The sequence below is a fragment of the Leucopleurus acutus genome (genome assembly GCF_964270905.1).
Source record: "Leucopleurus acutus genome assembly, chromosome: X".
In the NCBI taxonomy this organism is placed as follows: domain Eukaryota; kingdom Metazoa; phylum Chordata; class Mammalia; order Artiodactyla; family Delphinidae; genus Leucopleurus; species Leucopleurus acutus.
In genome coordinates this window covers 111,190,925-111,206,909 of record NC_139148.1, presented here as the reverse complement: position 1 = coordinate 111,206,909, position 15,985 = coordinate 111,190,925, and the positions used below count along the sequence as shown (strand labels likewise).

The following is a 15,985-nucleotide window of genomic DNA, read 5'->3' as shown; positions in this document are numbered from 1 at the left end:
TCATGGTGACACACTGAGGCCCCTGGGACTACAGTTTTGAGATACAAATGACTGGCTGACTGCTTGCTTCCTTGTAGAGCTGAGCTTCTGTCCTCAGTCTTTTGAACTTGAGCTCTCTTCTTCTCAGTTGCCAGTGTATTGCAGCTCTATATACTATGCAGCGCTGTATAGTATACACTATACCTTCTGTTGCTCACTGCTACTGTAGTTTTTTCCCCTTGACTGCAGGTCCCATCACAGCTGTTTGTGTGCTTTGCTTACCCCTTCCCTCTTATATATAGTCTCTATTTTTTTTTTTTGCTTCTTCATTATCCTGTCACTCTTTCAGTCTTTGCATTTTATGTGAAGATGCTGTCTCTTTCCATATCCTGGAAGGCAATAAAAGTACTCCTTTCTTTTTGCATGTTGAACTGATTAGAGCATTGGATGCAATCTTCAGGTGCATTGCCACTTCTATACCCTGGTCTGTATTGCCAGGTGAATATGGGCTCTTTTTGTACTACCCAACTTTTGGTTTCTGGGCTTGAGATTTTATTGTATAATGTTGGTGTTGGGGATAATGATATTATTATTACCATGTATTACCATATCATAAGGATTTTTTTGTTCCACAGTGTAATTAAGTCTAGAATATAATGTAGCATTTAGCTGTAACTGGTTTTTAACTGTAAAATACCACGTGGCACATTTAAGAACAGTTCTACTTTGGTAATATCATGGTAGTAGAAATGTGGAGAGGGTCATGTGTCATTCTGGTATGACTTTATTTTGTTTACTGCTGAAATAACTCTAAATATTGATACAAGTATGTATACCCTTAATTAATTTTTCTCAACAGTTTACTCATAACACACCTCTTGATTCTTAGGTCCCAAGGAATCCTGATATCCCAAATCCAGCTGTGGCTCAAAGAGAGGAGCAAAAAAAGATTGATGGAGCTGAACCTCTTACACCAGAAGAGACTGAAGAAAAGGAAAAACTTCTCACACAAGTAACATATTTTAAGTGATTGAAATACTTCTAGTCAACGAATAGAAAAAAAGATATTATAAATTACACTTACTTTTTGTTGTATGGGCCTGGTACCCTGATTGGACACACCAACACAACTCAGGGCTATTTTGTAAACATACATTTAGACCAAATATCCCTATTTTTTTAATTCCTTTTATAGAATACACTCTTTTAGAAATACTAAAAAATATATAAATGCAAAATATAGGTGTCAATTATAAGAAATAAGACATGCATTTTATCAATTACAGTAAAGTCAGTTAATCCACATATGAATCCTGATAGACAGTAATTACTAGCATATTCTTGAAAATTTAAATTTATTTTATTGATTGTGAACTGTCCTCTGAAATTATACTCTACTAATCTTTTATTTATGGAATGATTTCATAATTCTCAAAATGCCTTATATTCTTTCTTGAAAAGAACTTTAATACAATGATGAGAAATTTCTGAAACTATAAAAGGTGCTCATTGTATAGTTAAAAGCTAATAGTTAATAAGTAGGGAACATTTCGATTTGAACAACATATTAATGCTTTCTGGTCATTGTTGCTTTAATGAGTTTTACGAGTGTCATACTTCCAAAATAATCTGTAGAAGATAAAAAGAATTACAGTGCAAAAGATCCTTGGAAAATAATAAAGAAACGTGTACTGTATGATACCACCTTAGTATAGAAAGTAGCCAGCAAGATTTATTTATTCAACAAATTCTTTTGAACAATATGCAAAGCACAGTGCTAGGAAATTTTCCACATTAATTATTGAAAGATAGTTTTTATATTTATATCTTATTTATTATATAGGTCTTTTCTTTGTTATAACATGTAATTTTATTGAATGAAGTTTTACAAATTACATTCATAATTTTTGAGCCACATGCCTGGAAGTCATAAAGTTTAGTTTGAAAATGTAATTGCAACTGGTTGAATATTAGGACTTACCACAGAATAAAGTAAAACATTTAAATATTCATGATTTTTTTCAAAATTTATTTCCTGAACACAAAAATAAAGTTATGGTCTTAGAATGTTACTTGGCTTGCAGTATATTGTGAATGTACAATATATTGTGAATATACAATCTCAACTGAGAAATTGCTTTAGTTTGTAATTAGAAACAAAATCAATTTTTTGCCCCTCCTAGTACTTGAAGTCATCTTTAATCACCTTTCTCTACTGCCCTAAATAATTAATCTTTTAAAAAATCATGGGAGTACAAAGGAACAAAATGTGGGGTAATCTAAAATCTTTATCAACTAACGCCTAGGGATAGAGTTTTGCTCTGTCAAGGGTATCACATTTATGTGGGTGGGGACTTGAGGAGTGGAAGACAAAAATTTGATCTTGTGACTTCAAATAAATACCAAAGAGACTTAAAACACTGATTGGTCGAACTGTTCTATCTTTTAGGAAAGAAATTGAGCAGGCCCCATAACATTCTGTTTATCGAATTTATTCTATTTATGAATATAATTTTGAACTGAAATTATTTGCTAACAGTAGTTTGGAATGATGTAAAGAGCTACAAAAATTTTTCTTCAGTCTTTTTTTTCCTTCATGTATTTCTTTGATTTAATGCATACACATTTTTTCTTAATTTACATGGGAATAAGTCTGTGAAAAAAATGAAGTACTGGAATATCCAGGACTTCAGCATTTACATTAGTATTTTAATTTTAATGCATTTGTATTTTAATGTAGTAGGCATCTATAAAATACAGAGTTAAAAACTACACAATATCTTGGAGCTATAAATCAGTTTTTAGTACTTGGAGGGAAGTATATTCTCTTCATGATAGAAAAGCAGTTATTAGTAACACTAACTCAACTTTTGATTCCAACATAAAACACCTGGGATTTTATAAGAAGGAAAATTTTAAGCCTTTTGAACTGTTTTTAATGTATTATTGTATAGAACTAAATAGAACAATATTTGGATTGGTTGATTTCACCTCTATTGATGATGCTTAATTTTTTGTTCACAGGGATTCACAAACTGGACTAAGCGAGATTTTAATCAGTTTATTAAAGCTAATGAGAAATATGGAAGAGATGACATTGATAATATAGCTCGAGAGGTGGAGGGCAAATCTCCTGAGGAGGTCATGGAATATTCAGGTTTGTATACAACTACAAAAATGGTGTTTAATTGTAACCTTATGCATTTCTTTAGTGTCAATTTAATTTTACCTTTGTTCAGAGACCTTTAGACTTTTATGAATAAACTGTAAGTGAAAGTATAAAATATAATTGTATTTCTATGAAAAGATTATAAGATTTATCAAAACAAATTGCTGTGGTTCCTACTAGTTAGCTAATAGAGCCAAGTATAGCACTGATAAAACAAGGGTAGCTATTGGATGAGCACTGGCAAAATGCCTACTTTCCCACGTCTGGAATTTGATCATCTTCTGGGCAAGTCAAGTCTAAGGCTTCAGTTTCAGTGGATGGAATTAGTGTCTTTCTAGGTTGTCCTTGAAGTAGAGAATTCCTATAAGGTCCTTTTAGATCCTCAAACACTCTCAGGGTTCTAGTTTGCTCCAGGCAAGTTATGTGTGGATTCTGCTAACTCCAGGCAAGCTGGAGTAGATCTGAAAAGACTGCTTGAATAAACCTGTTGATTGGTCCTAGAATCAGTTCCGTCTCTTACTTAGCTGTGTCTTTGGTCTTGACCAGAACTAGATTAGGTGCTGAAGCATATGGAGTTACTATTGATTTCCATGTCACAGTGCATCCAACCTCAGGCTTCTGAAAAGAAATCTTATTAAAATAGGTAAATATGTCTAGTAAATTTTCTTTATGTAGAAGAACATAGGAGGTTTCTAAAATCCAATTAGATTGAGCTCTCAAATTTAGTCTGAATATCAGCTGTATAGAATCTAGGGCATTTTTTCCCCCCATAGAAACAATGTTACAAAGTAGGTTTAGGTTTCTGAGCTAGCCTCTCAAAGCCTATTTAGCCTAACAACTGAAATTCTGCATTTTTGCCATGAAAAATAGGGAGGAAACGTTGAAATACTACTAAATAGACCAAAGATTAATATAGATTAGGCACAATTTTTAATTTATTTATAGTACTAATGCTTGAATAAATCCATGTTTAATTAGAGAACACTTTTTTTCTTTTGGAAATCTGAAAGGGTCTTCTGGTGATTGCCAGGGACTTGAGAGATGGATTATATTTGAGTTTTTATTTTGTGTAGTATAACATCAAGTCTATGAACGTCCTTTACTTTGATAACAGTATAACATTACTACTACCCTTAAAATTTATCACATAAGTTTAGGACATTGGGGGCTTAAAGAGGGGAAGAATAGAGGAGAGAGAGAAATTTTAGCAGCAAGAGTTGAATGAAAGGAGTATAAAAGGATATGTGCAGAGAGATTTTCTGAAGTAGAATTTTCTTCAAAAGTTAGGAAGGGGGATAGCATCAGTGTGTATGAAATTGCAAGAAAAAAATGATTTAAAAAGATATCACGTCGGGACTTCCATGGTGGTCCAGTGGCTAAGACTCCGTGCTCTCAATGCAGGGGGCCTGGGTTTGATCCCTGGTCAGGGAGCTAGATCCCACGTGCCGCAACTAAGACCTGGCGCAGCCAAATGAATATATAAATATTTTAAAAAAGAGCTTATTTAAAAAAAATACCATGCCAGATGTTCCCTCAAATTGACAGCAAGCCAGGTAGCATGACTAGCTCAGGGCAGCTTAATTGGGACCAAGTCAGAGGATGGGGAGATTTGAATGAATTTATGTAGTTGGTTGCAATAAAAGATGAAATGTGTACAGTTGGCTGTTTGTGGTATCTTATACATAATAGGCGTTTAAATTGTGTTGAATGAATAAATGAGAGAATGAATAAATGAATACAGGTGCTTATAAAAATCAGAGTACTGACATTCCTTTCTTGATAGACTCTAAAAATGCAAAAATTTGAGAATGTAGAATATGTCATTAGAGGGCCTCTCACTGAAGTCATAAGATGTGACATTGATGCAGCCAGATCATTTAGCTCATTTATAAAATTTGGGTGACTTGGCTTTCCTTTTTTTTAAAGAGAAAAGGCTATTCCAAGTAAGTTTAAAAAACAAGCTATATGTCACTGGAAATACTGTAAGAATAGTGAGTGGTTCCAAAAGCGAAGTAACAGTTTCAGTAGAAATTGCTGCTTTATAGGAAGTTTGATTGACCTGTTGATAATAGTTTCGTTTTTATTTTTGCTTGCTAGGAAACTATGTTCTCTAAGTTTATATGACCACCCTGTCTTCTGTTTCACTTTATGTGTTTGGTGCCTTCTATATAATGTTTGAATAAAAGCATAGCTTAAATCAGTATCTGTAGTAATATCTTTTGAAATTCTGGTCATCTGGGATGGATAATTAAAAACTTCGTAATATTTCATGAAAGGAAAATCACTAACCTAAAACCTCCTTGTTGAGGTCTTACTTTTAAATGGAAGGATGTATTTAATACCCCTCATTTATTACACCTTAGGAGTATTTAATAATTGAACGTATATATACAGATGAATTTGAATCTTAATTATAAACAGTGTAAGTTCACTGTATCCTTTCCTGCTAATTCTTCATTCTACAGTTCCTTGGATTCACTTACTTAAGATGATAGAATTGTAAAGTAATAACTCTGTTTTTCAGCTGTATTTTGGGAACGTTGCAATGAATTACAGGACATTGAAAAAATTATGGCTCAAATTGAACGTGGAGAAGCAAGAATCCAACGAAGGATCAGTATCAAGAAAGCCCTGGATGCCAAAGTAGTATATTTCATAATTGTCAAATTACCAATAGATTGTTTTAATTGATTAAATGGTGATTAGCTTTGACTTATTATTATTGCACATTTAGCCAAAAGCACTATTTTGTTTAAATCTACAGATTGCAAGATACAAGGCTCCATTTCATCAGTTACGTATTCAGTATGGAACCAGCAAAGGAAAGAACTATACTGAGGAAGAAGATAGATTCTTGATTTGTATGTTACACAAAATGGGCTTTGATAGAGAAAACGTGTATGAAGAATTAAGACAGTGTGTTCGGAATGCTCCTCAGTTTAGATTTGACTGGTTTATCAAGTCTAGAACCGCCATGGTACGTATTCCTTTCTTACTTATTTCCTCCAACTTTTTCTTTTGAAAAATTTCAAATATCATACATCCTTTACTTAGATTCTCTAATTCTTAACATTTTGCCATGCTGGCTTTCTCCTCTCACTAGTATATGTGTGTATATACTTATACATACATACATGGCATCTATCTATAGATATAGAATCTATATATTGTATTCAGAAATACAGATCTGTGTTTTGTATTCATTAATCTATATACGGATCTATATTTCTGAACCATTTGAAAGTAAGTCACAGACATCATGAGTGTTCACCTCTAAATACTTCAGCATTTATCTCCTAAATATAAAAATAATATTTTCCTACATGAGCACAGTACCATCATCCTACCTGAAAATGTTAACGTTGATTCAGTAATGTCATCTAGTATACAGTCCATGTACAGAATTTTCCAGTTGTCCCGAAAGTGTCTCTCATAGCTGTTTTTTTAAATTGATGAGCCAGTCAGGGTTCACATATTGCATTTGGTTGAGTCTCTTTAGTCTCTTCAGTCTACAACTTTTTGTTTTTCGTGACAATGACTTTTTTAAGGTACCCAGACTCATTTTGTAGAATGCCCAACATGTATCTCATTGTTTGCTCACTGTTAGATTTAGGTTAAGCATTTTCGGCAGGAATGCTGCCTAAGTGATGTGTATTTCTCATTGCATCACATCAGGAGGCTCATTATGTCAGGTTGTCACATTCTTGGTGATGCTGAGTTTGATTACTTGGTTAATATGGTGACCATCAGAGCTCTTCACTTTAAAGGTAGTTTCCCCTTTGTCATGAGGCAGGTGATACTTGAGACTGTGTGAATAACTTAAGGATTTATTTTTAATGAGAAGGAATTGTTGCCTAAGTAGAGTTTTTATAAGAATATTATGAGACAGAATAATTAAGAAGAGATTTTATTTTAGCTTCATGCATTTACTGTTACTTTCTAACATGAATTGTGTTCCTGTTAAATCCTAGCTGCTTAGCAGTGTTCTTGCTGATATTGAAATAAATGCCACATGTTTTTAATGTTGGCATTGTCAGTCTTTTGTTAGCCGAGGTAATTAAGACAAAAGTAGATTCATACAGCCTAAACATTAAAAGTAACCGGAAACTAACAATCTAAACAGTGAGCATTTTTCTTTAGTTTCTGTCTATCGTAAATGTTTTCTTGGCCAAAAGTTCATAGGGGTGTGAAGCAATGCTGAACATTTTGTTTGACCCATTTTATATTTTCAGTTCAAGTTGAAAAAAGAAAAGAAAAATCTGAGTTGCTATACTGAAGATGCTAATTTTGGTGGATGCTTTATAAGATCAGATATTTCTTAAAATTTTAACACAAATTTAGAGGGTTCCTGGATTGTTATTAGAATGTGTCTGTCAAGTTTATGGAATACATAATGCTGGGAGAGGTAGCAAATACTTTGGATCAAGCCAGAATCCAAAAGGAACTAGAGAAATTGGAATGATGGATTGATTGAATCTCCCTTGCAGCATGACAACTGTAGGGATGAATGTAAAGTGCTATACTTGTACAAAAGAATAGGAAGAGGTGTATATGTTAATAAGATACAGTAGGAAGAATTGAGAAAAGAATAAAAAAGATAGGAATTAATCTGTAGCATGAAGGGCTGAGGTTGGATGTAGGGAAGAGTTGTTTGACAGGGTTCTTTGGATGGTTGAAATAGATTATTGAAGAACAGTGTTAAATAGCTTTCTATTAGCTTTGAAAATGAGATTCTATTTGGACAGTCTGAAGACTTTGGCAGTGAGCTAGTTGGCCTTTTAAGGTGCCTTCTAGCTCGGTGCATCTATGACCATGTTTAGCAGAGAACTCCTTTCAAAAGCCATGCATTTAAAACTTTTAGCCATTTGGGGTTTTATGCGTGTAATGATCTAATTTAGAGCGGCATCAGCAGCTTGTAAAAGACAAATGCCCACCTGCATTTGTTGATGAATCATGTTTTCGATCATACATGCCCTTTTATGTGATGGAACATTTGCTGAATTTTGAGTATTATTTCAGTGATAGTTTACTAATTTTTTAAAAGGTTGAGTTTAATGCTGTTTTCAGTTTCTGGAAACATTAAACTAAAGCACTCGGATGAAACAGATTCAAAAGAGCAAGGAAAATCTTATATTATTTGTAATATGAACATGACTGTAGAACTACATACATAACCTTATTTCATTTTCCGTGAAGAAACCCAGTGTATTATTAACAACCACTAGATGTCTCTCAACTCCCTTGTAAAGAATCTTTTCTTCCATCTTTCAACAAAACATTTATCTCTTTCTTTACCAAGAGGTTTAAATATCTAATGTATGTTTTCCAAAGAGTGGATATTAACTACATACGTGATTGAAAAATGAAACTTTTATTTTGTCTGTTAAAAATGAAGACAATTTTGTCCTTAATTATGTTCTGGAAGGTGGAATTTATGATTTGTAAAGAATCTTTAAAAACATATAGTAGTTTATTTCATATTAAATATTTTAGTCCAGAGTTTTTGTTAACTTTTCTACTATATTATTTCCCTCCTAGTTAATGGATAATTTTTGCTTATATTTCTGGATTTAGAATATAAGAAATATATTTTAAAATATGCATGAATATATTTAGATCATCTTTTTGGAATGTTTCATGCTAATAAAAATCATTAGGGAATTAAAGAAATGGATTACTATTATTTCTAGATGATCTCTTTTCCCCTCATTTTAAATAATTGATCTTGTATAGTGAATCACATTCACAATCTAGGAAGTGAAACTTCCCCCTTGAAAGAGGCATTTGTGATTTCCAAAATTAAAATAATTTGCTTCATTGAAAAACCCCGTCTTAGAAATAACAGGGGATGTAATTTGATTCATTATATGAGTGTATCACTGTGTTCAAATTAAAATTTTATTAATGATTAAACTTTAAACTTAGCTTATTACTAAAGAAGCTATCTTTAAAAACATAATCTTGCTTAAAGATGACTCTTTCCCAGTGACACCAATAAATAGTGTGAAATACTTAGGGGAAAAAAAGAAACCTTGGTAGTTATATTTTATTCAGAGATCTCAAAGTACTGAATTCATGGCTTCTGACTTAACAGTCTTAAAGTACTTAAAGGCATGAACCTCCACTTCTAAATATGCCGCATTTTGAAAGCCTTCAGCTAAAGGTTGAAAATTTCTTTGAGGCTCTTCTCCATTTAAAAATGCTGGCTATACAAAAGAGAAAATGAGTTTTAGTTCTGTTTCTCTGTGCTAAAAAGACTGTGATTTCTTTCTCTGAGAACTTGTGTGGTCTTTAAGTAAGTAATCAGTCTCTATTGAACTACATAAACAAGTAGGAAGGATATGATCAATTTAGATTTTTAAGCTCAGAGTACATGAATTGCCCTACCATTTTCCTTCTAAGAAAAAAGTGTATTATAATGAGGTCTTAGTCTTAGGACATTAAAAAACTATCAGAATTAAAAGGACCTTTGCCAGATGACTGTAAGAGGAAAAGATAATACTTTGTATTTATATACTACCTTTTATATATAAGGTTGCCAATCCCTTTACCAACATTAGCTCATTAATTCCTTTTAGGGAATGAATGTCAGGGCATTATCTCTGTTCATTTAGTGACAGACTAACGTGACTGGGAGATTTGAAAAGAATCTGAGAATTCTAAAATATCTAGCACATTAGTTTACTGGAAAGGACATATTGAAAGTATCCAAAGTTTAATCAGTAATTCTTTGGACCTGCTTAGGTTCTTTTAAGTACTTAAAGGAGAAAAAGCAGAATTTGGCTCTCTGAAATAAAGAACATTTCTCGATATAGCCACTATGCTTCCTCCGCAGGGTTGCTTTGACTCTTAATTTTAGTTTAAAAGTATTCTTACTTTTTAGCCTCTAGGAAGCTTTTTCCTTTCCTCTCCTGGCCTCGCAAGAAGCTCCGCCTACATTGCCCGTGGCCATGGACTTTAGAGTTGAATCAGAGTGTTAGTAATTAGTTATTACAATTACCCTGCCTTTTGTAGTAGTTTAAATGAATTTTTGGGGTAGTATCTCAGAGAGAGAATCACACACTGTTGTATACAATGTAATAAAAATTTCATGTTATTGCTGTTTGTTTTCAAATCACAGCTTTATTATTAATGAAAGTGTTCCTTATTTAAAATTAAGAACATGACATTCCTCATCAGAATTGTAGGAGAAAAAATACTATTTAGAAAATATTGCTATAGCTCTTTATTAGCTTGCCTCCCTTTTTATAGGTTTATCATTGATAGTAAACGTTAACTAAATTATTAGTTCAGCACAGGATATTTGATAAATTATCTGTCCAGTCAGAGAAGGATTTTCTTTCTAGATACTTTAGAAAAACAAAAGTCAAATTAAAAATTTTCCAAACTGTTTTATAGTCACAATAACACTTTTGTTTGTTGCTTATGCAGCACAGCCTAGGAAATTTTATGAAGAAGGCCACTCATGATTTTTAATTTTGTGTATTAGTGCTTAATTGTGTGATAACAGCTAATGTTGATTTCTTAGAGCATTACATTCTTAATGAAATGTGAGGATATGAATTAATACATTATTCACAAATTTGGTAAAATGTAAAGTTAATGATGGGTTCTTCTTGACTGTAGAATTATGAAAATATTAAAATATATTTATGCTTATAGGGATATATTGTTTCCTAATGTGCTTGAAAGACGAAAATGTCCCTTTCAGCCTTAATTTTCAGAAAGGTCCTGTATAGAGGTATGTACAGAAGGGGTTGTGTTTAACTTTGCCTTGAGGGTTAGGTCAGAGGAATGGCTTCATAGAAGAGGTCCTTCTTGGAACTGAGTCTTGAATGACCAGGAAGGAGTTGGCCCTGGGACTGTGGAAACAGCATGTGCAAAGGTAGAAACAAGCACAGTACATTAAGAAACTGCAAGTAGGTTGTGCTGGAGTGTGAGTAGGGAAGTTCTGGAAGATGAGGAAGGAGCTGGCAGCGAAATTACGAAGAGCCCTGTCCTTGGTATTGAACTTTGGTCATTATTCTATAGGAAATGGGGAGTCATTGAAAGATTTTAACAGGGCAGTGACATGGTCAGATTTACATTTTAGAAATACTGTTCTGTGGAAATGGGCAAATGTCTACCTCAACTACCATATAGGCTGACGATTCCCAAATTTATATCTCTGTCTTTTCTCTGTTCCTCCTCTTTTTTTACTTCCCTTGGCTATTATAGCACCATCTGCCCCAGAGTCATTTTTTACTACTGCTCTCTTAACTATCAGGTGCAAATGGTTACACCTAAAAGTACCAGCATAACCCTTGCACAAAGTAGGCATTCAGTGAATAAATGAGCATGGAACTTTCGTACTTCAGTTTGCTTCTATCTCATAGACCCCTACAGTTGGATCAGATTTGGATAGAATGTGAAGAAATGTAGCAACGGGTTTGAGTTCTTTTTTCTTTTCCTTTCCTTTCTTTTATTTTCATCTACCTTTTTCTAATGATAGACTTTACTTGGCTGTAATCTCTGCAGCTTTTGTTTGAGTAGCCAGTTGTAAATATCATGTGTTTTATTAGTAACTATAGTGTTTGATTTAAGACTGAGTTGTTCTAACAATCTGAAATACGATACATGCACTAACAGGAGTTTGTTTTATGTATTTATGTATTGTGAAGAGGTGATGTGACATTTTACAAATAGCGATGTTTAAGTAGCAGCAGTTAGGTAAGACTATCATAACATTTGATACTTGTTTAAGAAATATAGGATATATTTCTTAATTATTATTATTAGAATATATAACTCCCATCTAACTACCAGTGTGCTTGGGCCCTGAGATTTTAGTATAGAGTGCCATTGCTTTTTGTTAGTATGATAGAAGTTCCAAAGTGACAAAGAACCTAGGAAATATACCACAGAATGTATAGTTGAAGGTATCAGTTCCCAAAGGTAAAGTATAGGGAGTTTATAAAAGAGCAAAGGAGAAACAAACACCCATTTTGTTTTACTAAGAACTGTAGAAGAAGATTCTGACTTTATAGAACCACCTACCAATTTAGATGTGCAGATGTGGAGTGCAATTTATTTATTTATTTCTTTTGCTTTTGCTCATTCACCTGCTTTTGACTTTCAACCATAACGGGCAGCGACCTTCTGTCATTCAGACTTAGGCAGGCTTAGTGTCTAGGATTTTAGTACATAGGAAATGTAATGTGGAGTCTCTTTAATCTCTTTCAATAAGTCACTTCAAGTCTACTGATGCTTTCTGTGCCTTTTGAATTGATGCTTTGAAGCTGGGTATTGGGGCAGAGGATGTTTGAACTTGGTGCCTGGCGTGATTGATATTCACCACACAGTACAGGGCAGCGCCACTTACTGCAAACATCCCATTATTTATTAAATAAAGGTAGAGATACATATCCTAGTATTCAAAAGTTGAAACTTGGGTGACTTTGCATTGAATGGAATTATAAACTATTAAAAAGATACGGAAAACCAAGGCAGACAGTTTGTGTAAAGTCAATCTAAAGACTAGTTTAAAACAGGGCTTGGCAAACTGCAGCCCTTTACCTGTTTTTGTACGGCCTGCAAGCCAAGAATGATTTTTACATTTTCAAATGGTTGAAAGAAAATCAAAAGAAGACTGTCTTGTGACATGTGAAAATTATACAAAATTCAGATTTTAGCATCTGTAAAGTTTTATGGGAACCCAGCCACACGCATTCACTTATGCATCGTTTATGGCTGCTTTCATGCTGCGATGGCAGAGCTGAGCGGTCGTGACAGAGACCATGTGGTCTACAAAGCTGACAGTGTTTACTGTTTGGCTCTTCACAGAAAGGATGTGCTGACCCGTGGTTTAAAAGAATGTGTAAGAAAGGTGGAAGGAAAGAAATAATATAACCAAGGGTAGACATAAGTGTTACACAGTCCTTCAAGAAAAGTGTTAAATGAAGGATGGGTAAAGGGGGAGGCTATTTGGCCTAAAAGAGGGATGTCTGGCAGATCTGGTGGTAATTGCAGTGATTGTGATGGAGCCATGAGAGCTGCCTTGTAATATTTGAAAGATTGTCATACAGAAGAGGGAATCAGCTTGTTCAATTTGACTACAAAATCAGCTTGTTCAATTTGACTACAAAAATCAGCTTGTTCAATTTGCATAAGGGAACATTTTTAACTTGTCTGAAGGTGGGATAGACAGCTTTGGGAGGTAGTGAGTACCCCGTCATTGGAAGAATTCAGACAAGCTGAATAGCTGATTAGTAAGGACCTAGTAGAAGGGATTCAGCATCAACCTGAATAATTTTTAAAGGTCCTTTCCAATCTTGAGAGTCAGTAATTTTATGAGCTCCCACTATTGAGACTCTGTATCAAGGAAAGATTTCGGAGTGCAAAATACATCTTTGATTACATGACGACTCCTGCTCAACAATCATCAGTGAGATCCTTTTGTCAACTGAATTAAGTAAAATTGCTTAGTTCTTTGTTTTTAGCTTCTAGGTTCTTTGTATTTTGACTCAAACTTAGTCTTATCTATCACTCTTACCCTGCACAGCATTTCCCAAGTTGGTTTCTACCAAACATTGTTCCAGGATTTGCAAATACGGTAAGTCCCTTACATACGAACGAGTTCCATTCCGAGTTCCGTTCGTAAGTCCAATTTCTTTGTTAAGTCCAACAAAGTTAGCCTAGGTACCCAACTAACACAATCGGCTATATAGTACTACTGTAATAGGTTTATAATACTTTTCACACAAATAATACATAAAAAATAGAAAAAATCAAACATTTTAAATCTTACAGTATAGTACCTTGAAAAGTACAGTAGTACAGTACAACAGCTGGCATCGAGTGAACAGGCAAGAAGATTTACTGACTGTAGGAGGGAGAGGAGGTGGGAGATGGTAGAGCTGAAGGATCATCAGCAGTAGGAGATGGAGGGCAAGCTGCAAGATGGAACGCAAGTTCGCATCTTTGAAAGTTCTTGGTTTGTATGTAGGGGCCTTACTGTATACAATATGCAGAACAGGGTTCTGTGTTCAAATAAATTTGGGAAATGGCTGATACTGAATCCTGCCTGTGACAAAGCTCTGAGAAGTCCTGCCATGAAGAAATTTGTTTAACCTTTTAAAAATCTAGCATTTCCTGCGCATGTGTGAACACAAAGTACTTTTTTTCCCTTTGGCCACAGCTATTAACTGCAGAACAGTTTCCCATTTGCCATTTTCCTACTCTCTTCTGTTGTCTTTATTGTTTTTGTATCTCCTCTCTTCCTCTTGTGTGCTATTTTTCTCCCTCCAATTTCATTCCTAAATCCAGCATGGGGAAATCGTGAGAGAAAGGGATAATTAGACTACAGAATTGTGGAAACAGTTTGAGAGCACATGAACCACTCCCTGTAATCCGAGGAAAATAGGAAGATTAAAAAGGTACAAGAATCTAGGGGGATATGTATGTGAAAGGCGAAATTATATGAGATAAAAGTGCTTTTGACATCATGAAATTTCTCATAGTCATTTCATAGTCACTTAGTTATTCAAAACATGAATCACTATTTTATTGGTAATCTGGCCTCCTTGTAATTTCTGGTGTTAGCTCGTGTTCTGTTTATGATACCATCTGTTTAGTTAGGCAGTCTTCAAGCATGTGAATAAAAGATGGGGTTCGTATCTTTAGAGAAAGTGGCATTACCTATGCTAGGAAGGTAACATCCAGACTCATTCATTCCTTGGTGCCTTTCTCCAGAGAGTTAGATTATTTTTCTGTCTGTAGTTAGTGACAGGTTAAAAGGAATGAAGGTAAGAACTTATTATACAGTCGATTTATAATCATTTTGAAATATTCTATTTCACTGCATATGAGACTGTCTCAAAAATGTTAGTTTTTTTTCTGAATCACCCATTATGAACCATGAATATGTATCTAAAGATATCTGCAGTCACAGGCAACTATTACTTACTGAGAATAATAATAGCCAGAGGGTATAGCTTAATGATTCAAGAATCAGCTTCACATAAAGACTCTATCTAGTCTCCCTAGAAACCAACAATCAAATCTCATCGGGGTCAACTTAGCCCTTTCTATAATAGATAAATTGAATAACATGCTGTTTAATTTGTATGTGTGTTACTGAATGAAGCTGTGAAGAGTGTTTGGTCTGCATATTAAAGATACCACTATTGTTTTGGTAAGTAAGGAAAATTCCAGTGTTATTTTTCCTAAATTATTTAACCTTGGGTAATTGAGGATGCACAAGAAACATGAATGTACCAGTGTTTTGTAAGGTTATTTTTAATAGTCAAACAATAATTTGTTAATGAAGAATTTTTTTCTGGCTAGACTATCTTTGGTTTTCTGCCTTCTTTTGGGCTTGAATTTTACAGAGTAGAAAATGCTTGAATAGTTGATAATATTTCTGTATGCCATTTTTCTAGCTTTTATTTGGAAAGATAAAACTGTATTTAAAAAATTTGCCATTTCTTAAAAATGTTAGATTGCCTAAGGCCTAAATGTTCATTGCAGAAAATTTAGAAAATACATGCTAGTATAAAGAAGAAAATAAAAGTTACCATTGCTCCTATTTTCAGAAATAGCTGCTGTTAACCACTATAACACTGTATGTAGTTAGTACTCGCTCAGATATTTCTGCTGTGTATATACATATATAGTAAGTTGTGTATATATGTATATGGTAATTGACAAAGTACCCAAAATTTAGTTCCCGGTATTTCTCTGCTAAAAATGGCACTGCTCTAAATATTCTTCTGTAAATCGTTGTATACGTCTCTTATTGCCTTACATTAAGCATCTAGGAGTGGAATTGTTCATTCAAAGAGTATGAAATTTTTAAGA

The 15,985-nt window shown here is 33.9% G+C and overlaps 1 protein-coding gene across 5 annotated transcripts in view; it reads left to right on the top strand.

Moving 5' to 3' along the window:
* The window catches only part of SMARCA1 (SNF2 related chromatin remodeling ATPase 1), a gene marked incomplete at its 5' end in the record, with an annotated part of 154,916 nt that overhangs the window by 48,335 nt on the left and 90,596 nt on the right, over positions 1-15,985 (top strand). For all 5 annotated transcript variants that reach the window (XR_014327116.1, XR_014327117.1, XM_082864640.1 and 2 more), the window contains 4 exons: positions 869-991; positions 3,004-3,136; positions 5,673-5,791; positions 5,913-6,125. Coding sequence is in view for 3 of the 5 variants with exons in the window: in XM_082864640.1 (XP_082720766.1) it covers positions 869-991; positions 3,004-3,136; positions 5,673-5,791; positions 5,913-6,125 (588 nt within the window). The remainder of the gene's footprint in view (positions 1-868; positions 992-3,003; positions 3,137-5,672; positions 5,792-5,912; positions 6,126-15,985) is intronic.